At 55.9% G+C, this 22,381-nt stretch overlaps 1 protein-coding gene across 1 annotated transcript; it reads right to left on the reverse strand.

Annotated features, from left to right (window-relative positions):
- Positions 1 to 5,932: 5,932 nt before the first annotated feature.
- ZFP92 (ZFP92 zinc finger protein) lies at positions 5,933 to 21,283 on the reverse strand. Its single transcript, XM_058291324.1, has 5 exons — positions 21,140 to 21,283; positions 14,075 to 14,199; positions 13,621 to 13,747; positions 12,146 to 12,247; positions 5,933 to 11,759 (listed from the first exon to the last, which is right to left on the reverse strand). Exons 2-5 carry the CDS (start codon positions 14,105 to 14,107, stop codon positions 10,324 to 10,326), a joined length of 1,698 nt encoding a protein of 565 aa, XP_058147307.1. The 5' UTR covers positions 14,108 to 14,199; positions 21,140 to 21,283; the 3' UTR covers positions 5,933 to 10,323.
- Between the last annotated feature and the right edge of the window lie 1,098 nt (positions 21,284 to 22,381).

Genomic DNA, 22,381 nt, shown 5'->3' on the forward strand with positions numbered 1-22,381 from the left:
GGGGGCTCGGCACCGTCTCGGCATTCGTCTGAGGCGCCAATCGGGGCGGCCATCTGTGCCCATGGACTGCCTTTATCCAGAGGAAAAGTCGCCGTCGGGCCCCTCTGGAGGAGCAGGGCGTTAGAGCCCTGCCGCAGGCTTTAGGGAGCAGGCGTTAGGGAGCCGGGGAGCTCTCGCCGGGAGGTTTGCACTTGAAAGGGAGGTTTGCACTTGAAAGCCCGGGCTTGCATTCCTGGGCAGTCATGCCAGCGGGCGGGCGGCGGGCAGGGGCCCTTTATGGGCACTGGAGGCGGGAGACTTCCCAGGGGGAGGCCCGACGACGCCAGCGAGAGGGGGTTTTCCCATGGTCGATGATCTCCTACCCGGCCCCTTCATTTTTTTTTTTTACTATTGAGCAGAGTCTTTTTTTTTTTTTAAAGATTTATTTATTTCTCTCCCCTCCCCCCCACCCCAGTTGCCTGTTCTCTGTGTCTATTTGCTGTGCCTTCTTTGTCTGCTTCTGTTGTTGTCAGTGGCACGGGAATCTGTGTTTCTTTTTGTTGCGTCATCTTGCTGTGTCAGCTCTCCGTGTGGGTGGCGCCATTCCTGGGCAGGCTGCACTTTCTGTCACGCTGGGCAGCTCCTTACAGGGCGCACTCCTTGCGCATGGGGCTCCCCTACCCGGGGGACACCCCTGCGTGTCAGGGCACTCCTTGCGCGCATCAGCACTGCGCGTGGGCCAGCTCCACACGGGTCAAGGAGGCCCGGGATTTGAACCGCGGACCTCCCATGTGGTAGACGGACGCCCTAACCACTGGGCCAAGTTCGCCGCCGGGCCCCTTCATTTTCATCAGCGGACCCCGAGGCTGAGCCCCGCAGAAGGGCCCTGTGTGGTGTCCATGGCTGCATTTCCAGCAGGAAGCACGGGGCAGAGTGTTACCGAAAAGCGCAATGTGGTTTCGTAAAGCTGGGGTCAGAGGATGAAAACGCACCTCGGGCATTCATTCATTGTCAGTTATAAAAAGAAAGGGCTCAGGCGGCGCGTGGTGGGCTCTTCCTGGGTCGTGGGATGGGCAGGTCCCCTCTCCTGAGCACTGCTATGGACCCCACTTGACCGAGAGGGAAACTGAGGCCTGGCCTCTCCACACTCCCTTGGAAAGGCCAACAGTACCCAGAGCGAGCCATCATTCTGTCCCCCCAAACTCCCACACCGCTTCATCTCCATCCCGGTTCCTCCACGGGTGCTGCCGCTCCAAGAAGGGGCGGATTTCTGGGGCCTTCGTGGAGGGCAGAGGGGCCTGCTGGCGCTCTCTCCAGCCTTGCTGCTCAAAGTGCGGTCTGGGGAGCAGCAGCCTTGCAGCCTCGTGGGCCCCTTCTTTGACCCCCAAAGTTCGAGCAAGCAGCCCCTCGCCGGGCCCCGAGAGCCGTGCTAAGCATGCTGTGCAAGCCGAGGGGACCCACCCAGCCCCCTCCCTGCACTGGGCGCACAGAAGCCTGCAGGTCGTCCCAGGGCTTTTTCTCTGTGCTGATTCCCAATGAGTGGGCTAAGCAAGTCCCGCCATTGCAGCCTGGGGGCCATGGCTAAGGGTGTGCGTCCCCTTGGCTGGGCTGTGGCACCCAGTGTTGGCTCAGCCGTGGGCCTGGATGTAGCTGTGATGAACCCCTGTCCGCACAGGCCTCTGGGCCAGGCTTTGGGAGAGAAGGGGCCTTTTCTGTTCTCACTGCTACACACAGGAAGGACCCAGTGACCCCAGCCCACCCATGGCGAGGGAGGGCAGATATTCCCTAATATTGCCCACCAACTCCAAGTACTTGAAAAAAATGCAGCCCCTTTATTATTAAGACAAAGAGCCCGAAAACGGGGCCAACTGCCCTCCCCATCTTGGGCCCCTGCTGGAGGTGGTAGGCTCGAGGCAGCCTGCACTGGACGGCCCTGGAGACTTCTGCCCGCTGTGGTTCTCTCCCTGTGGGCCCAGCCCTGCACTCCCCAAGCCTGTGGCCCAGTGGAAGTCATGTGACACGTCAGCCTCGGTTTCCCCATCTGTAAAATGGAGCCTGTCCAGGGTTGCTGGGAGGACAGCCAACATGCACAGATGCTGGCTCCCGTTGGAGATGTCGTGACTTTCTAAACAAGATTTATTTAATTTATTTATTTCTCCCCACCCCCTTGTTGTTTGCACTTGGGTATCTATTCATTTTCCTTTTTTTTTCTAGGAGGCACTGGGAACCGAACCCAGGACCTCCAATGAGGGAGGGAGGCACCCAATTACTTGAGCCACCTCCATTCCTTGCTTTGTTGTGTCTCTTATTACGTCTTTTTTCTTCTTGTGCCTCTTGTTGTGTCATCAACTTGCGCCAGCTTGCTGTCTTGCTTGTCTTCTTTAGGAGGCACCGAGAACCTCTGCCCCCTGCTTTGTTGTATCTCTCATTATGGTTTTTCTTCTCGAGTCTCTTGTTGTGCTATCTTGTTGCGCCAGCTTGCCATGCCTGCCCGTTGCACCAGCTCATGGTCTTCTTTAGGAGGCACCAGGAACCGAACCAGGGACCTCCCGTGTGGTAGGCGGGAGCTCAGTCACCTGAGCCGCCTCTGCTTCCCTGTCATGACTTTTGAGGCCTTGCCATACCCGCTTCTTGTCCTCCGAGGCCTCCATGTCGGACCTCCAGCCCTGCCCATCCTCATCCCTTCCCCGAGCCCCCAGCTCCCTCGGATCCGGTTCCACAGGCCTCACGCACAGCAAGTTTCTTGCCTGGAAGGGGCTGAATGGTGCCCTCCCCATCCCCCCAAAAAAAGATAACCCCCGGAATCTGTGAATGTGACCTTGTTTGGGAAAAGGGTCTTTGCAGATGGCCTTGAGTTAAGGATCTTGAAATGAGGGCTCGAGATGAGATGGGCCTAAATCCAAGGACAGAAGACAAGAGATGGGAGTGGGGCAGCCACCAGCCAAGGCAGCTGGAAGGGGCAGGTTTGACATTGACCGCAGTAGCCCCTGCTGCCTCTGCTGTCCCCCACCCCTCAGGGGACCCTGTGCAGCCCCTGCCCCTTCCCGTGCCTGGCCTCAGGCTTGGTTGGCAGTGGGTGTATCCGATGGGCACAGCCAAGGTTACGTTCCCAAGCCCAAGTTGTGAGGGAGGCCAGGGGAGCGAGGGCCTGGCATTTTCTGTTCCTCTCTGGTGGGAGGTGAGATGCGAGAGCTACACGTGCAAAGGTCCTGGGGCTGGAAGGAGCATGGCTAGTGGGAGACTGAGGGGAGACTAGCGAGGCTGGGCAGGGAGAGAGGGGCTGGGTGCACTGCACCTAGGCCGGAGAGGGCAGCCTGGGCAGGTTCTCAGGGACCACGGGCAGGAGGTGGTCTCTATGCTGAAGAGGCGGGGGCCCAGGGAAGGTGTTGCAGCCATTGGTTCTTGTCCACAGGCGGGCACACACGTGTGTGTGTGTGTGTGACACGATCCACTTACATTTTCAAGAGCTTTCTCTGGCTTGGTGTGGAGGAGTCCAGGGGGCAGTGTGGCTGCAGGCAGCCCAGCCAGGGGCTGTCAGGCTTGTCCAGGGACAGATGCCTGTGGCCTAGCCCAGAGTTGCACATTGTCCCGCTGCCTCGGAGGTGTCGAGTGGAACGAACTGAAGGTCCACGCGTGGAAGCTGTGACTGCATAGGAGGCGTTTCCAAGGGAATGAGGGAATGCGCTTCAGAGCCATGCACACCTGTGTTTAAACGCCGACTCTGCTTACCAGCAGTGTCATTTCGGGCAACTTTTTAAATCTCCCTGACTCTCATTTCCTCACCTGTAGAATGGAAATAGTGTGTCCCTCACTGGTGAAGATATAGCACATGCCATGTTGGTTGTCCACCCAATATGCATTCCAACCTCTTCTCTGGGAATAAGGTTCCGATTTTGTTTGGGGCGTCAACGTGCCCTGCCTTAGATGACAAATGGTGACAATCCTGACTCTTTTCCCCAGCCTCTCTTGCAGTGAAGGGTGGCCACAAGATCCAGTTCTGGCTGGAGATTCAGCAGCCATTTTGTGATCATGGGGCGAATCTCAGATACTCGTGAAGATGGCCGGCTTTGACAATGCTCTGCTGCCAAACCAATGCCAGCAAGCTACCCACCTCACCCCATTCCTTCTAGGGGTAAACTAAACCTATAACCATTTAATCCACCACAGTCAGGTTTTCTATTCTTTGGGGTCATTTCCTAAGGAATACACTGTGCAATATTTGTCCCTCCATTCCACCCCCATAATAAGAGGAGATGACCAAGAAGCCTTCAAACCAAGGGTTCACCTGCTGCAGAGCTGCCCTCCTCCTCCTCCTGTGACTGTGTTTTGTCCTCCCCTCCTCTGTCCTTCCGTCTCTTCTCTGCCCACCTGGTTCTCTTTACCTCCCTTTCCCACCACCACCCTTCACCGTGTTCCCATTTACCTAGCTGGACTACGGAAGGAAAGTCTACTCTATATTAGGTGAGGAGGTATTTTCACTGGAGAAAACCACAACATTCATCTGATTCTGACTTCCTGGTTTTGATCTGATTTTGTTGCCCTGTCAGAAGCCATTGACAGAGACACTTTTCTAGAAAATCTTGAAACAATTAGCGACTCTCAGAACCACCCACGTGGGACAGGCAGCTCTGCTTTGCAGGTACAGTCAGGGCATTTTCCAGCTATGGGATTGGGTGAAACTAATGCATTGGAGAAACAAACAAATACTCCTAGTTCTGAACACAGACAAGACGTGTGTCCTGCTCCTCCCCATATCCCGCACACAATTAAGTGCTTAGTGTGTGTCTGCTGAATGCACGAATGGCTGGTTGCCAAGGAGGGTTGCAACAAGAACCTCACAGTCTATAACTTCCCTTGGAGACCTGCTCAGTGAGAAGTATAACACACTGCCAGGAGACGTTCAACAAGACTGCCCCTCTGAACGGAGCCAGAGGCCAAGCTAATGGACGGAAAGACTCAATCCAGTGGAAATGTTACTCCTTCCCCAACAGCTTATAGAACGCATCACCATCCCAGTCGAAAGCCCAGCAGGCTTCTTTGTAGCCATTGGCGGGGCATTCGAAAACTCATTTGAAAATGCAATAAATATAGGATAGATGAAATCACTCCCAAAAAGAACAGCAAAGTCAGAGGACTTTCAAGGCTTACTATAAAGGAACAATCATCAAGAGAGCTGTTGGAACACAACTGAGTGTGCAGTAGATTTTCAACAAAGGTGCCAAGGTGATTTAACGGGGAAGCGATCATCTTCTCAACAAATGGTGCCAGAAAAACCAGACGTCGATATAGCAAAAAAATGAATTGAGAATTTACCTGACACCATGCTCAAAAAATAAAGTAGATCATGTATCTAAATGGTAAGGGCTAAACCTATAAAACTTCTAGGAGGAAACATAAAATCTTAAGTGAGTTGAGTTTTGCCAAGATTACTTAACTACAACACAAAAAGCAGACGATAAAAAAAGAAATCTATACACTGGACTTCGTCAAAAGAAAAAGCTTCCGTTCTTCAAAAGATACTGTTATGGGAATGCAAAGGCAAGCCACAGTCTGGTAGGAAATCTGTGCAAAACACATATCTGATAAAGAACTTGTATCAAGAATCTATAAAGAGCTCTTACAACTCGGTAATGAGAAGAAAAAACCCAATTTTAAAAGTGGGCAAAATATTCAAACATTTTATCAAAGAAACATTCTAATGGTTAGTAAGCAGATTAGAAGATGCTCACCATAGTTTGTCATTAGGGAAATGAAGATCAAATTCAGAATGAGCTACCATTTCCCACCTGCTGAGATGGCTATAATAAAAAATTCGAACGTTGGTAAGCATTGGTGAGGATGGGGAGGGACTGGAACCCTACAAAGGTGAAACAGAATTACCACACAGCTCAGAAATTCCACCCCTAGGTACACACCCCAAAGAACTGAAAACAGGTTCACACAGAGGCTTATGGACGGATGTTCATAGCAGCTTTATTTGACATGGCCCCAAACTGAAAGCAATGCAAACGTCTACCAACAGGTATTCCACAGGTATCTGGGTGCCTCCATACAATGGCATCTGACAGCAGTAGAAAGAAACAGAAGATTGGTACACATAACCACACTGGGGAATCACAAAGTAATTATGTCCAGTGAAAAAAGCCAGACCAAAGAAGAGTGTACAAAGGATTCCGTTTATAGAGAACGCTAGAAAATAGAAATGAATCCACAGTGACAGAAAACAGACTGGTGTTGGGGGGATGGGTGGGGCACAGAGAGGCGGAAGTAGGGATTACCAAGCGGTAAGATGAAACTTTTCTGGGCAATGGATATACATATATATATATTCACTAGCTTGACAGCAGTAATGGTTTCACAGGTGTGTACGTGTGCCAATCCTCATCCAATTGAATACAGTTGAGTGTATCTCAATTATACCGCCATAAAGAAAGAAAAAAAATCAGTAACTTCAAAATCTGTTGAAGGTCTTCATTTCTTGCATGGTGTTCACCAGGTTGTGAAGGAGGACCGACGAGCATGGCCCTCCTGCACACAAAAGCAGGCACTACATCCCCTCTCAACTTGTCAAGGTCTTGAATGTACTTCCACACACAAAAATCTGTGGAGAACCTGTCTACGAGCCTTAGAGGGTCCACTTATTTTGTGAAGTCACAGACATGCTGGTGACAGCCTAAGATGAAACAGCTACACGTACCTTGGGAAGCAGAACTCCCAAGAAAATAAGCTGAGGCTGCCAGCACCACAGCAGCCTCCTTTCACACTGCTTCATCAGGCAGGGACTCTTGCAATCCAGCCACACATCTAGGCATCTGATGAGTTCAGAATCATCTAGAGCTCTACAGTATATATAAGTGGTGGTCGTCTATTTTTAAGTTCACATGCTACAGCAGTTAGAATTTACATTAACATCCCCTCCTCCATCTTGGACTCATTCTTTCATGCTTAAATAAAATTGCTTTTCATGGGGAGCTGGCTAGAGTCCAAACTCTTTGGTCTGGCATCCCAGGCCCTGGTTCTAATTGGCCTTTTTTCCCTTAACTTTCCTGCTAGTTTCAGGACTAACGTGTTTAGACCTTCCTGATTTGTTTACAACCACCAAAGTAAATGGAACGATTACATTTCACAATGAATTGTCCTGGCAATTTACCAGTTACATGTAACGGAGCACTTCAACGGCTCTTGAAAAGTGTCCAAAGTTTAAAAGGGCTAATAGCCCCAATGACAGAGGCGCAATGAGCCGAGCCAACAGCTTGGGGATCGGGGGTCAGGAAAGCGGGGTTGGAAAGCAGGCAGGACTTTCTTCAGGAGCCTTAACTTTGACATTCTAGTCGTCCATCAAAAAGCACTCATGGTCCATCATTTTTGTTCCCCTCACAGCGACAGGGAACCCAATTTCAAGGCACTTTAGAAGTAAAAACAGAAGTGTCACTTCAAGAAACTCTCTGAGTTTTATTCCACACAATACCCGTTCAGTTCATATTGCACACCTGATTTTGTCTCTAAAAGAAAATGATACTCATAATAGCATTGCAGCTAGTACGCTGACATTTAAAATGTCATTTATCTAGGCAAGCATCTGGGACCCTGGGGCTTGTCAGGACACTCCGAAATCACATCACCAGGATCCGGCGTGGGTCCCAAGATGACAAAAGCAGCTTACATTCAGAGTAAAGTTAGCCTATAAATTAGAGCCAGTGGAATTATATTACATTTGGGAGAGACTACTTTTCATCATTAAAAACTAGCTACTGACTAGCCTATAGAAACTAAATCATACCCTTAAGAGAACAAAGGAAAAGAGTCACCGGAGTACAAAACCTGTTCTCATGGTTTTGTACCTACAGTGATTATTTCCCCAATCTCGATCAGCCCAAGATGGCAAAAAAGGAGACTGTAGCCCAAGCACACGTGCCAAGACTGTCTGCACCTTTGAAACACACCTGCTCTTCCTATGACCTCATCACAGCCTCAAAGACACTGCTCCTCGCACTTTTCGATGGGACAAACCAAAGTGCCAGAAACACTGGATTCACTCAAGGGACCCTACCACGAGGATCGTCCTCCCCTGAGCCACCCTTTCACAGCTCATACCCAGGAGACCAGGCAGGAGGCACACAGCAGGCTTTCCTTTCATTCTATTGACAAGCGACTTCCCATGTGCTAAGAGGGCAACACTCACGTAACACCTATTTGCCACGTGCCAGCGTCTGTGTCTGGCTGGAGGCCTACAGAGGTCAAGGTGACCCATGGCATCCGGCTGACGTGGCAGGCTACAGACAAGAAGGCCTTTCTAGTACAAGGGGAGAGAGACCCCCCTGAAGAAGGCAAAGAGAGAAGAGCGAGTTCCAAGAACTCTAGAACCTTCCCTAAGTGACAAGTGCATAAAATCATTATACATGTCCACACAGCAATATTAAAACAAGGCCTTGAGAAAAAGTCCTCTTATACGCGAGAGCAGTTTCTCTCATCTCCAAGCAAGGATGCCACTTGTGGCGTCGTCCTAGTGATTGGTGCCCCAAGCATCCTCCTCCTACGGAATCCTGCATTTCCAGGTCTTCCAATAGGAAGTCATCTCTGAACACCAGCCCCCCTCCGCCCCATCTGACTGGGCAGGGGCTGGAGAGAGCCCCGCTCGCCTCTGGGAGCGGACAGGGCCAGAAGGACGGGGCGCGGCCGAGAGCCCGACGGGACAGCGTGAGTGCAACGGGGCAGCACTCACCAACGGCGGCCTTCCAGCTGGCTGCGGGCTTTCTCCTCCGTAATGCCCTCTGCCTCCAGGACAGTGTCACCTGAAGGGCACACCCTGTCTCCTTTGAAAGGGCGAAGGGGGGGAGGCAGACTGCATGGTTGCCAGGACAAGAGGGGCCAGGCGGGCTGCCACAGCCGCGTGTGGCCGCCACCTTTCTCTCGCTTGAGGCTTTCTCAGAGGGTTGGGGGAAGGGTGTCGTATAGAAGGAGTAATTCATTGACACTCTTATATGGCAAAAAAAGAAAAAAAATCTCCATTTTCAACTTACATTACTCCAGAAAGCAAAACCAGTCAAAGCAATGGAATCTCCAGCATTTCCAGAAACATCCTGGAAAGCAAGCTCAGCGAGAAACACGTTACTAGGCAGCCTCGACGGCACGCGTTCTTCACAAGGGGTCTGTGAGCTTGAAAGAAAAACCAAACCGCCATTATTCTGGGGGGAGGGGCATGCTGGTGCGGGTGAGAGATATTTATTAAATGAGACACCGTAGCGCGTGGACTTAGCACGGGGTCCGTGGTTTTCACCTGACTGGCAAAGGGGTCCGTGGAGCAAAAAAGGTGAAGCAGCCCTGCTCTGCTGAGAGGGGCAGCTTGGAGGTACACTGGAGCACAAATTTCCCGCCCCCCGCTTGCCTCCCCATGGCCGCAAGTGCAAGGGTGGGGGGTGCCTGCGTGAAGAGGGAGGAGGAGGTAAGTTTGAGGCTTGAGGCACTGGGGGAGCAGAAAGGCCGGGCGGGTCTTCCCTGGGTGCCGGGGACAGAAGGCAGCAGGCGGGTGAGCGAGAGCCTTGGCAGGAGGGGAGGGAGACTGAAGTCAGCAGGTGGCAAAGGTTGGCTGAAGCCCGCTCCTGCCGCGGCCAGCCCTGCCCCGGCTCTGAGAAACGGCTGGGGGCACCGGCAGAAAGACTTTTTGAGCAGAAAGAAGGCGGAGCTTCCGGGACCACGGCTGGGTGGGTGCCGTTCTGCAACCCCCCACGCCCACCCCCGATAAGCAGGCGCCATGCGCCTTCCAGGGGGCAGCAGGCTCGGGTGGCGGATGCCACTTGTCACATGTCAGAAAAGGCGGGCAGGCGAAGTCCACGGGCATATTTGCCCAAGTCCATGTGCAGATGGTTGCTGGATGAATTTTAGGTGACGCCCGAGTCAAGCCACACCTTCATTTTGCCATTTAGAGCACACTCTTTGGAATTTCCTCCCCAGGTCCCCTCCACGGACAAGCTTTTCCAAGATTCAAGTGCTTTTAGTATTTTCTACCTGGCAATTTGAACTCTTGGGGGGAAGCAAACTTCCCCACAAGAGAGGGAATGGACCCGCGAGGGGCCTTTCTCACAATGATTCTTCACTGCCCATCCCGTGGCTCACAGTTCAGACACACGTAAGCAACTCAGAGTACAGTCTTAGAATCTGCCCACACATTCACTGCACACGCCCACGCCCACGTGGCGCGTATGCGCACACAAATAGTACCCACTGGCGGCTCACCTATACCTCAAACGCATCATCACCAAGGGAAAGAGGTGGTAGGACCCTAACTTTCAACCTGGTTCCCCGAGGACAGACGGTCGACTCGTCAGCAAAGGACAGGAACGTGGGCTACATCTTTGGCGGCACTTTGGGGATCAGCACAGTCTTGCCTTGTGCACCATTCCCAGGGCAAGGCTCTGCGCGGGGCCTGCTCTCCAAGGGCTTGCTTCCACTGTGAGTTTTCTGATGGCGGCTGAGTTGCGATGTCCCCATGAAGGTTTTCCCACACCCGCCACATTCGTACGGCGTCTTGCTGCTGTGGCTTCTCTGGCGGTGGGTCAGCTGGGACTTGCCCTTGAAGGGCTTTCTGCCCTGCACACAGTCAGAGGGCTGCTTGCCGCTGTGGCCGCGCTGGTGCTTCGTGAGGTCAGAGCTCCTGCCGAAGGCCTCCCCGCACTCGCTGCACTTGTGGGGCCGCTCGCTGCTGTGGCCGCGCTGGTGCTCCAGGAGGAGGAGGCGGCGCGGGAACACCTTCCCGCAGTCTCGACACTTGAAGGGCCTCTCTGCGTTGTGGACGGCCTGATGCTTGAAGAGGTTCGACCGCCTGCTGAAAGCCTTGCCACACTCGCTGCACTCGTAGGGCCGCTCGCCGCTGTGGATTTGGCGGTGCTGGCTCAGCCCCGAGCGCCCCCGGAAGGCCTTGCCGCACTCCTGGCACTTGAACGGCCGCTTGCCGCTGTGGATGTGCTGGTGGTGGATTAGCTGCGACACGCCCTTGAAGGCTTTCTTGCACTGGCCGCACTCATAGGGCTTCTCGCCGCTGTGGATGCGCTGGTGCTCCGTGAGGTTGGAGCTGCGGCTGAAGGTTTTCCCACACTCACTGCACTCATAGGGCCGCTCGCCGCTGTGGATGCGCTGGTGCTCCAGGAGGGCGAAGCTGCGCCGGAAGAGTTTCCCACACTCGGTGCACTTGTAGGGCTTCTTGTCGCTGTGAACGATTTGGTGTTTGATGAGGTTGGAGCTCCTTGTAAAGGTCTTCCCACACGTGCTGCATTTGAAGGGCTTCTCGCCGCTGTGGATGCGCTGGTGCTCCAGGAGGGCGAAGCTGCGCCGGAAGAGTTTCCCACACTCGGGACACTCGTGGGGCTTCTCGCTGCTGTGAATTATCTGGTGCTTAACCAGGTTGGAGCTGCGGCTGAAGGATTTCCCACACTTTTCGCACACACGCCGCCTGTCCCCGCCTTTGGAATCCTGCTGTTTTTGAACCGACGTTGACCTCGAGCTGCGGTGACATCTCTGCACTGGCTTGCCCCCAGTATCTCTGTGCTGCTGAATGTGCTTTGCTTTTCTGTCACTTGCAGAACTGCCTTGGCCTTTCTCCTTGGGAGGGTCACGTCTGCTGGAACCTGTCTTCGGAGAACGAGCATGCTTCTGTTTAAGCTCAAGAGTCTTCTCTACGGGCCTTGCTAGCTGACGCTCGCTGCCTGCCTGAAGCTCACTTCCTGGGAGTTCTTTCCGAGAATGTTTTGGCTTTGAGATCGATGTGTTGCTCTCTGTCCTGTCACCTGTAAGGGCAGAGAACACCAACGGAGATCACCCCTTCCTTGGGTGATGAACAAGGAAATGAAGACATGGGGGCAAGGAATAAGATGACCACAGAAGCACGGGGAAGTGAGCCATCAAGGAGGACAGAGAGGACAACAACAAGGGAGAAAGTGGGGGTGAGCTGCAAATAGTGGAGGCAGCATGAAGACTGGGGCCAAGTGGGGTTCAGGGAAATGCAACCATCAGGAGAGAGCAAGAGGGAGGTTCTCCCTTCACCTGGCACCGTGATGGGGGGCACCTTTTGAGATTTAAACCTGCCACTGAAGAGAACCGCCCACCCCAAGCGGCTGTGCTGCCGTCTCTGGGCAGCTGCTCTTTTGGCGTGACTCATGCACCCTGCACTTACCTCTGCGGACTCCCCCAGGCTCTGTCCTGCAGATGTCTGCTACCTGGTGTCCCGACTCTCGCTCCAGCTCAGACACCAGACGAGGCTTGGAAACTGAAAACCCTGTGCGTGGGACACAAAGAGGTCAGGGCCACTCTAAGCCCAGAACTGCTGCCGGACTCGTCCAGCCTTAGTATCTACGTTCAGGCAACAGAGAACAAACAGCTCGCGGGCGAGGGCACCTGGGAAGGTCCAGAGACAGGGCGGCGGCGTTCCCAGAAGCCAAGGGCTCTCGAGAGGCCAGGGGCCAGGTGGGTACGTGGAGTCTTCAGTAGCGATTTGGGCAAAGAGGGCAGTGATACCATCACGTGCCCTGCCAGGGCCACGGGAAGCTTGTGAGACGCGGGGCACCTGCTGGTGGAAAACAGCTTCACCGTGCTCTGGTGCCGCGGCGTCTGCTCGCCTCCGTGCCCCGCTCAGGACTTGGGTGCTCCCTGTGCGGAAGCCTCCACCCACGCTCACCCTGCTCCCAGCCTCTGAATCTCCATCTCGGCCCTTGCATTGCCCCCTTCCTGGTGTAAAGTGTCAAGATGGGAGCCTGGGGTGCACGTGGGGCGAGGAAAGGGACGGCAGCTCTCCAGCTCGCTGCTGTCCCTGCTCCTTCCTGGATTTCTCAAGGCTCAGAAACCAAGGTGCCCATCGTCCTGCGGCGAGATCTTTATGGCCCGATTCCTGGGAGAGATGCCACTAAGCCTGATAATAGGAAATGAGCGTGAAATGCCACCTCCACAGAAACGAAGGCAGTCTACACTATTGCACGTATGTAGTTCAGTATCATCTGCGTCTAATTTTTGGGCAGTAACACGTTTAGTCCACCAGCGACTTTTTTTGAAAATAAGTCTGATGGGAAACCACACTGAAATGCGCAAGCGTGCGCCTACATTTACAGAACCCAAATCTTGTTGGGATGAAAGCTGGGATTACTGAAAACATCAGATTACTGGTCAGATGCCGGAGTGCCTTGACTCGTGGGCTAGTAACCAACAGATGTGGAGATGGAAATAAATTCTGAGGGGAGCAATGTAGCTCAAGTGGTTGAGCACCTGCTTCCCACATACAAGGTCCTGGGTTCGATCCCCGATACCTCTTAAAAACAAAAACAAAACAAACAAGCAAACAAATGAGAAAACCCACTTGAGGTGTGGCTGGTTTTTCACATATGAGGCCCGGGGTTTAATCCCTGACCTTGGTACCAAGGAAGAAAGAAAAGGAAGGAAAGGAAGGAAAGGAAGGAAGAAATGAAGGAAGAAAGAAAGAAAAGAGAAGAAAGAAAAGAAAAAGAAAAGAAGGAAGGAAGGAAGGAAGGAAAGAAAGAAAAGAAAGAAAAGAAAGAAAGAAAGAAAGAGAGAGAAAGAGAAAGGTAGAAAGCGAGAGAGAAGGGCTGAGTCAGGAAGCAGCGTGGCTGGCCAGGGCGTGCGTGCGGGAGGGGGCCTTACCCAGGGACACCAAGTGGCTGTAGTTCTCCAGCATCACCCGCCTGTAGAGGAACCTTTGCCTGAGGTTCAGAAGCTTCCATTCCGTCTTCGTGAAGTACACGGCTACATCTTCAAAAGATACTGGCACCTAAGACAAGCCATTTCCATGGCCGCGGGGGACAAAGTCACAACCACGTACCCTGGGGATGCTGGCAGCAACAGAACGCTGGGCCGGGGGGCGGGGAGGACCAGGGTTGTAAGAAAACCAGAAAAACAAGAGCAAAGAATAGCTGATGGAAGTTTCTAGAACTCAGTAAAAGCGGAACAATACTAACGGCAGCCTCAGCTTACCCCCAGGGGGACAGGTCCCAGAATCCAGGAGGCAGATGGGGAGTGCTAGGGGGGGAGCTGAGGGAGGGGCCGCAGGGCCCCTTGGAGGTAGGGGGCCACCCTGAGGTAGGGCAGTCCCACTCACCTGGGGCCTGGCTCTCAGGAGAACGGCCGCCATCGTGAGGGTGCCGAGGCGCCGAGGCGAGCAAAATGAGCCAGGTGGGAGACGAGGCTGGCCTGGAGCAGGCCTGCTCCGAAGCCGCTGTCAACCTGTTGATAGAGGGGTTCAGTTAGTCCTGTCGGATGGCCCAGAGGTAGGTGGGACGTGGGCGGCAGCGAGGGAGTGAGGACGCACACAAGTGGGGGGGGGGGGCCACTGAGCCCGGCGCCCCCTGCAGCCCTGTCCTCCCCCGTGCAGCGTCCCTGAGAGATCCTGGCCCATCTTTCCCAGCGTGACCCCCCACCCTGAGCCCAGAAGCGGGCTCCCGCCTTCTTCCAGCCCCCTTTCCATCTGGCCAGCACCCACGGACCCCAACTTGCTGGCCATCTCAGGACACTCTAGAGCTGAGCCTCCTTCCCCCCCATCGGGCTTCTCACAGGAAAACTCCAAACACGTCCCACAAGCGCCACCTGCGGCGGGAGAAAGGACCCCGGCCAGCTGGCGGGGCCCTGCGGGGAGGTCTCGTGCTAAGCGCAGTGGAAGGCACCAGACCCTTTAGGTGGGCCCAGCGGACGCGGCTTGTTCCTTCTCTCTCAGGAAGTCCCCGCTCTGTGAGGCAGGGGCCACTCTCTCTGAGAGCAGCGGGAAAGGCCATGCTGCCCCCACGGAAGCCTGCCACAGGGACGCCCGAGGCAATATAGTGGGCTCCTGAAGCTGGAATGGGGCCATGTCACACGCACGTGCACGTGGGCAGGCACCCCTGGCTTCGAGCCCTTCACTCCTTTCTAGGACTTTCTCCAGAACCAGGGCAGGCTGGTGGTGGGGTGGGGAGGGGGAGTCCCCTCAGGAGCCCAGTGGTCACAAGCAGAGGCCACCACAGGCCTTTGGTGGCCCTGCCTGGAACCATCCGCTCCGAGCACCTGGCCGTTAGGGAGAACCAAGGACTCTCCGCCTCAGATCCTGGGCCCCTCGGGGCTCCTGAGCGGGCCCCAATCCCAGGTGGAAGCTTCTGGTCCCAAAGGGGTCAGGGTCAGGTCTGGGAGTTCCAGCTGCCACAAATGGACAGGAGTGGCTCTCCCCAAGCCAGGGGTTGTGGCAGGTGCATTGGTGTCCAGTGGCTGCTGTCCCAAGCCTCCATGTGTCTCCATCTCCCGGGGACACTCGTGATGGCCCACCCAGCCCACCCAGGGCCCTCTCCCCATCCAAGAGCCTTAGCTCCATCACGGCTGCAAAGACCCTTTTTCCAAAGAAGGTCTCATCGGCAGGTTCCAGGGACGAGGACCTGATACCCTTTTCTTAAGGGAGTATCTTTTTAAATAAAAAAAACTGTGAAGGAGAAATGCACATTATTGAAACGAACTAATTTAAAGCAAACGATTCAGTGGCATTTAGAACATTCAACTGTGTTGTGCGACCACCACCTCTATCGAGTTCCAGAATGTTCTTATCACCCCCAAATTAACGCCTGTCCCCATGAAGCCGTTCCCTCCTGCCTCTCTCCTGCCCCTGGCCCATTGCAGTCTGCTTTTCATCTCGATGGATTTGCCAGTGCTGGATATTTCATAGAAATGGGATCACACAACACATACCACACTGTGTGTCCAGCTTCTAGGGGCCACTTTTCAGCCTTCCACGGCAGGTAGAGTTCTTGTGAACTCTGTGGCCCACTCAGCTTCCTGGGCGGAGGCCACTGAAATCTAGGCTCCCTGGGTGAGGAGAAACGTGGAGCCGCCAGCTGCACCCTTCTGATGGGTGCAAGTGGGAACTTGGGGCCTGGGACCGGGCCTGTTGGGGTGGGGGCGAAACCCCACAACAGCAAAAGCTGCAGGGAAGATCTGCGTCCTTCTGTGACATGCTGAACCGAGTACCAGTTAAGGGCTCAAGGTCAAGGTAACAAGGTCCAAGGCATTCATTGCAGCCAGGAGAATTTGTTTTTCACTCGGCTTTCTTTTTGTAATGGAAAGTACTTCAAGATGACCCCGGGGGGCCCCCCCCCCGCACCCTGGTCATCACACCCCTGTGTGGTGTCCCCCTCCCACCAGAGCAGCAGAGGTTCTAGAAGGACTGCTGCTTCTGCCTTGGGAGCTCTCTCTCTTGGATACTCAGTCTGGGGGAAGTTGTAGTGAGCAGCCCTGCGGAGAGGCCCCGTGGCCAGGAACTGAGGCCTCCTGCCCGCAGCCACATGAGCGTGCTTGGCAGCACATCCTTAGGTGGCACACATACTGTCAGTGGCTGCTTTCACTCTACCATGGCAGAGCTGAGTGTTCGTGACAGACCACGTGGCCCACAAAGCCCGAGCTAGTTCCTATCTGCTCCTTTGTAGAAAAGCCCGTTTCAGGCCGCTAAGTTTGGGGGTGGAACTTGTTACACAGCGATAGATAACTACTACACCATCCTCCTTTCTTACACTCTCAGGGTCTCTCCCCATCTGATGAAGGGGAAGGTGGCATTATCGTTCCCATTTCCCAGATGCAGAGGCAGGGAGCGCCAGAAGGAGCAGGGCGCGGAGGGAAACACAGGCTTCCAGCCCCACTCACGGGGTCCTCACACCGTCACAGCCACAGGCACCGCGTGGCCCCGTGTTCACGGGTTCTCAGCCCAAGAATGGGTTCCCTGGGTTCCGGGGCCCAGGACTTGCAGAGCACTGGGGAAATAAAGAATCAGAAAACATGAACCACCCCCGGAACACCTTTGCCTAGCTTTTCACCTGGGCTAGTCCGTGCCTCCCAGCATCCGCTCCGGGGCCCCGGGCTGGTGACACTGCCTCAATGTTCTGGTCAGAAGGAATTACTCCTGTCTCGGACTCCTGCAGCCGCTTCCTTGCAAAAGTGTGTCTCCATCCACCATTTCCGCCGTGGGCTCTCCAGGGGTGGCAACGAGACACAACCTCACCCAGATATGTTTGTCTCGCGGTGCATGCTGGGGGCAGCAGGCCGGAGGCCAGGACCCCTCACCTAAGCCTCCCCTCCTGCCCAGCAGATCAAAGATGGGCAGAGCCACATTTGCTCTCTTCTGGGAGGGTTCTGCTGGAGCCTTACTCCTAGGAGTGACTGGTGTCCGAAGAACGGGGACAGGTAAGACGCAGGTATGAACATGTGCGGTGACCCCGTTTTCTTATTACGTGTAATGCCAGTGTGCATTTCGGCCCCCCAGAGTGGTAGGTGGGAGGCTTTGGGAGGCAGGCGGAAGAGCCAGAAAATTCCCAGGACAGGGCTGGAGTGCGCAGCCTCCTGGAGGCACCTGGGCTAGCAGGTTACTCCTGAGTGCTTGTTCTCTCCACCTTGTAAAGAGAATCGTGCCACCTGCCCCCTGGGCTGGCCAGGTGGAAGGGATGACATATTTGACAGGTGCGCCCTACCAAGGGCAGGTGCAGGTAACCCGAGACCTTACCTGCAATTTCGAACTGTTTCTGGGGAAACGGGTTCTGAGCGCGCTAGGCCAACCCACAAAGCAGCCCCTTGGGGAGCCGGGAAGCCTGTTTGGAATTCCAGAGGCTACGGCATGTCGCTTAGAGTTGTGCAAAGAGCACAACTGACGGCTGGGATGAGCTACAGAGCCAGAACACAGCCCTCTGGAAAGGCAGCTAGAAAACATTCAGGAATAAGGGTGAACTGTGCCAGACACAAGATGCTGGTGACCGAGCTGTGGCCACGAGCTGGCCAAAGTTTACAAGTAGGGGAAGTCACGGGACGGCCGCCCTGGTGCTGGGTTCGGAAAAGGTCTCTGGGCGACAGGACGTTGTACCCTTCCAGCATCTCAGGAGTAAGTCATTGGGAAAACACTGAGGAATTTCAAAAGGCGGACTCTTCAATTTCCTTTCTCTGTTTGGCAGCAAATTCACCGAAACTCCCCAAACGCAAGAAACTCGGGTTCATAAAAATAAAATCATGAGTTTTAAAACTTCACATTGTGGGGAGCGCATATAGCTCATCGAGCACCTGCTTCCCACGTACGAGGTCCTGGGTTCAATCCCCAGTACCTCCTGAAAAGACAAAACAAAACCCTCCACACTGTAACCTCCTAGTTAAAAAGCAACGATGTGTTCTTGCTCTTGTAAAAAGAACGAAAGGACCGAGTATTCCCCTGACGCTGAAACTGTCCCAAAGCCCTGTGATTCCGTGATGAACGGCCGCCCAACACTGGCCAAAAATAGCTAAACAGACTCCTGTTTCTGGTGAAGAGATTTTTATATTCACCAGGAAAAAAGCCCACCCCCTTCTGGGGGAATGGCAGCATGGCCTTGGTGACACCTCGAGCCAAGAAGTTCCCAACCCCTCGCACGGTGTTTTCGCAGCCTGGACACTCAGACACCCGGAGGCCTGATTCTAATCAGCATCACGGGGAAAGAGGAGGCTGGGAAAGGAGACGGTTCTAGATTAAAAGACACTTAAGGGGCCCGATGGCTGAGTGCAATGGGGGTCAGAACAAGGCACAGCGGCACCAGAGGGGAGCAACAGTGTGGCCCGGCCACGCCATGGGGCCTGAGGCAAGTTCTGGTGCTCAGCGCGACGCCTGTGGACCGGGGAGACATCTCGCTCGGTGAATGCAGCCAGGCATGGAAGGAGGCCCATGGCCCGATGCCATGTCTATGAGACACCCAGAAGGAGTGACAGGGGCCGGGGAGGGGGTTTCCTTTTGGGATGATGATAAGGACCTGGAACTGGAGGTGGTGGCTGCGCAACACAGCCAAGGGACGAAATGTCACCGAATTGTTCCCTTTAAGATGGCTCATTTTATGTTATGGGAATCTTACCTCAACTTAAAAAGGGGGAAAAGCGGTGTTACTGTAAAGTAATCCTTCTGATTTCCAGGGGCCGCCTATAAATATCATTCTAGCACAGTTAGGCACTGGGAACCCTCTAGAAACAAAAGGCACATGGGCAGAAAGTCCTGACGATAGCAAGCTCTCTCAGCCTGGTAGAAAAACGGCTGTTTTTCCAAAACAGCATATGCCTCTCCCCCCATCCCCCATAACAGTACTCCAAGTTCATTAAGCATTCTGGGAAATATGGAGGAGTACAATGGACGAGGCATTGTCTCTAGTGTCCCCGCCCCAAAGCCAGCTGAGCTAGGCCCACCATCCCGTCGGCCCAAGAGAAAAGAAAACTGTGACAGCCTGTGAGAGCCAAGCCGTGGACGAGGAAGCAGGAGGTGGAACCCACATGGGACGTGCCCCTCGCGGGCTCTCCTTGAGGCCAACGTGAGCATAACTTGAAACCCTGGGCAGAAGGACACAACAAGCCCTGTCCTCAAAGACCCCAACGCCAAGTCAGAGCGGCCCTGGAAAGCATTCTAACCGAGCAAGGGTTTTCCAGAAGCAACTGGGTGCTGCACCCGAGACCTGTAAAAGGAACTGGAAGGGGCCTGGAGACCTGCACGACTGGCAAATCCCTTTGATCCCCGAGGGGCCACCTGAGCAGGGGCTGGGGATGATTCCAGGCCCTGGAGCTCCAGATGCCCAGAAACACGACGCTGGCTGCAAATGGGAGGGCGGGTCCCCCCGACAGCGGACAGGCAAGGAGCTGGGGAGAAGCTCTCCGCCTGCGGCAGCCTCAGTGCTGGCCCTGGTCCACTCCCTGAGCCCGCGATCAAAGTGAGCGTGTGCGGGCCGGTCCCACCAGGGGAGCAGAGGACCGGAGGGCGAGAAAGCCGGCGCCACGGGGGCCCACAAACTAAACTGAAGCACCTCCAAGAAAAGGGGGAGGGAGCCAGCATGCAGCAGCGGCCATTCTTCCAAAGCACCACTAGATGGCGATGTTTCCCCGGAAAAATTAAAAAAAAAAAATGAAAAGGGGAGGCGGCGGAAAAAAAAGGTTAGTCTACGAGCCAACTGGGCCAGATCGGGAAAATTGGAGTTTGTTTCCATCCACAAAGAGGGACAGGCAGAGCCACTGCAGTCGGGCTTCTTCCCTCCTATGGGACTTCCTCTGGGGCCAGGAGCTCCAGACCCCACCTGCCTTCTCTCCGCCCACCTGCTTTCCCTGGACCGAGGCCCGAGGCACCTGCCGCTCACCTGGTGGAACTCAAGGCAAGGAGCGCCAAGGTCCCAGGGTCCAGGCAGGAGGCAAATCCCAGCCCAGAGCCGAGGTCCGACCTGGCGCCCTCAAAGCAACCTGTTCCGGCCCAGTTCCAGGTTGACCAAAAGTCCTTTTACCAGGCTCACCTCCAACTGGGGTCTCCCAGCCTTGCCTCTGGGGGTAGCCAAGGTCTGACCAGGATATGAAGCAGGTTACATGGGCCGCTTACCAAGGGACCCATCCAACAGGCCTGTCGGGTCCTCTACCACCTTGCTCAAAGGACTCCTGGGCGCCCATAGCCCTGGGCTCCTCACCGTGGCTACAGGCCCTTCCCAATCTCAACTTTTGCTGCTCCTACTTCCCCTTGCACCTTCTTCTCCAGCCCCCTATTCAACAGGACGGGCCACTCCTGCCTCAGGGCCTTTGCACTGGCTGTTCTCTCCGGCTCAAATGCTCTTCCCCAACATAGCCAGTTTTTGCAGAAATACCACCTTGGCAATGAGACCTAGTCTGACCACGCTACTTCAACTTGCAACCCAACCCCTCACCCCCTTCCCCTGCTCTGCTGTTTGTTTCCCCCAGCACTTACCACCTTCTAAGGACTTCACACTTACTCATTTAAATGATTTGAATGCCTCCTGCCTCTGGAGGGGCAGCTCCCCAGGGCAGGGATTTCTGATGTCCCTCAAAGATGGGCGGCTGCTCCCATCCCTATTTTTTGAGCCCTACGGGAAAGTGGGGAGCCCAGTGCCCGCCCCCCCTTCTGTCGGCCACCTGCTCCCACTTGCCTCGGGGCTTGCCTTCTCTCCTGCCCTTGCTTCTTCTTCCTCGCCTTGGTTAAGCTTAGGCCTCCACCAGCAAGAGGCACAGCCCCGCCCTGGCCACCCGCGGGAACGCTGCTCGGGCCGTCCTGCCCCTCCTGGGGCACCTCCGAACCGTCAACGGTTCTCCAGGCGCGGCGGGCGGGAGAGCGGCCGCCTCACAACGCCACCCGCCGGCCTTCCGGGCCCTGGGCTGCGACATCCAGACTCACCACGCAGATCGCGACGGGATGCTCTCCGCCAGCCTCGGGACGGGCGGCCGAAAGCCAACCGGTGGGGAGAAATCGGGAGAGCAGGGCGGCGAATTTTCCAGGCGCCGGTCGGGTCGCCGCCCCGGACGCCCCGCCCCGTCCTCCGGCAGGCCCTGGGGCCAGGCCGCCACCTCCGAGCAGCCCTCCGGAGCAGCGCCCCCGGGAGGCGGCGGGCTCGCGGGCGGGGCTCCACCCGGGCCGCCGGGGAGCCGCCCGGGAGGCGCGTCCGTCCTGTGCCGCCCAGCGCGGCAGGCCCCGGGACTGGCCGACGGCGACGGGCGTGGGAACGGGCCGCGGGGTGGGGGGGGCGCCGAGCATGCGCGGCGCGGCGGGAGGACGGCCGGCCCCCACGCCCGCCCCGGCGGCCCCGCCGGGGGGTCTGGCCTCGCTCCCCCGCCCCTCTCGGGGACACTTCCTCTTCCCGGCCAGGCTGCTGGGGGGTCTCGAGGTGACCCCCCGCGGGCAGCTAGCGCCAAGCGCCGGGCCCTGGCCGCCCCGAGAGGGAGGGCAAGGGTCAGGAGGGGGAGGGCGGCGAGGGCCCCGATGGAGCGGCCGAGACCAGGGAGGGATCTTTCCCTCGCAGGCTGCCCTTTGGGGTCGCCATTTCCCCACCTGGTCACGGCCCCGACCCCATCGCCCCGCCCCGGGCTCGAAATCCGGGGCTTCCGCCCGCCCCCCACGCCCCCCCCCCCCCGAAAGTGTTCCGTTGACAATTCTGAAGCCCTCGAAGAACAGTCGGGCGAGGAGAGCTGATGTAAAGGACAGCAGCGGGGCCCCGACGCCCGCTCGCTGGGCGTATGGCAGCAAAGCTAAACTCAGGGGGCCTGAAACGGGGGGCGGCAGCGGAGATGCCGGGAGGAACCCCTAGAAGGCAGGGCACAGTCCCCAGGGCACAAACAGCTGCTGGGACAGAGAAAGTCGTCTGCTGGGGACACTCCTTCCGGAACCCATGCTGAGGAAAAGGGCTTTAGATGCCCCCCCCCCACCGTGGTCCAGGCAGCCAAAGGCCAGGGAGCCAAGGTCAAGGTGGTCCAGCTGCTTGGGACGCAGGGGGCTCGGCCTGGGAGAAGGGGCCAGGGCGAAGCCAGGCTGTCAGAGGAAAGTGAATGAGCCCCTAGACGGGGTGGCAGCCAGTGGAGGGAAGGTCGCTGGGTGCAGGGGGGGGATGGGTGCCAGGCCGTCAGGAGGAGGCAGTCTGGGGAC

The sequence above is a fragment of the Dasypus novemcinctus genome, chromosome X (genome assembly GCF_030445035.2).
Source record: "Dasypus novemcinctus isolate mDasNov1 chromosome X, mDasNov1.1.hap2, whole genome shotgun sequence".
NCBI lineage: Eukaryota > Metazoa > Chordata > Mammalia > Cingulata > Dasypodidae > Dasypus > Dasypus novemcinctus.

Bases quoted from the DNA above. Each gene is read 5' to 3' on its own strand.
- ZFP92 (XM_058291324.1), bottom strand. From the start codon at position 14,107: ATGGCGGCCGTTCTCCTGAGAGCCAGGCCCCAG. The intron at 13,748-14,074 runs GTGAGTGGGACT...GGCTTGTCTTAG, and splicing joins TCCTGAGAGCCAGGCCCCAG to GTGCCAGTATCTTTTGAAGA. The intron at 11,760-12,145 runs GTAAGTGCAGGG...CTGCCCTTACAG, and splicing joins GCCTGGGGGAGTCCGCAGAG to GTGACAGGACAGAGAGCAAC.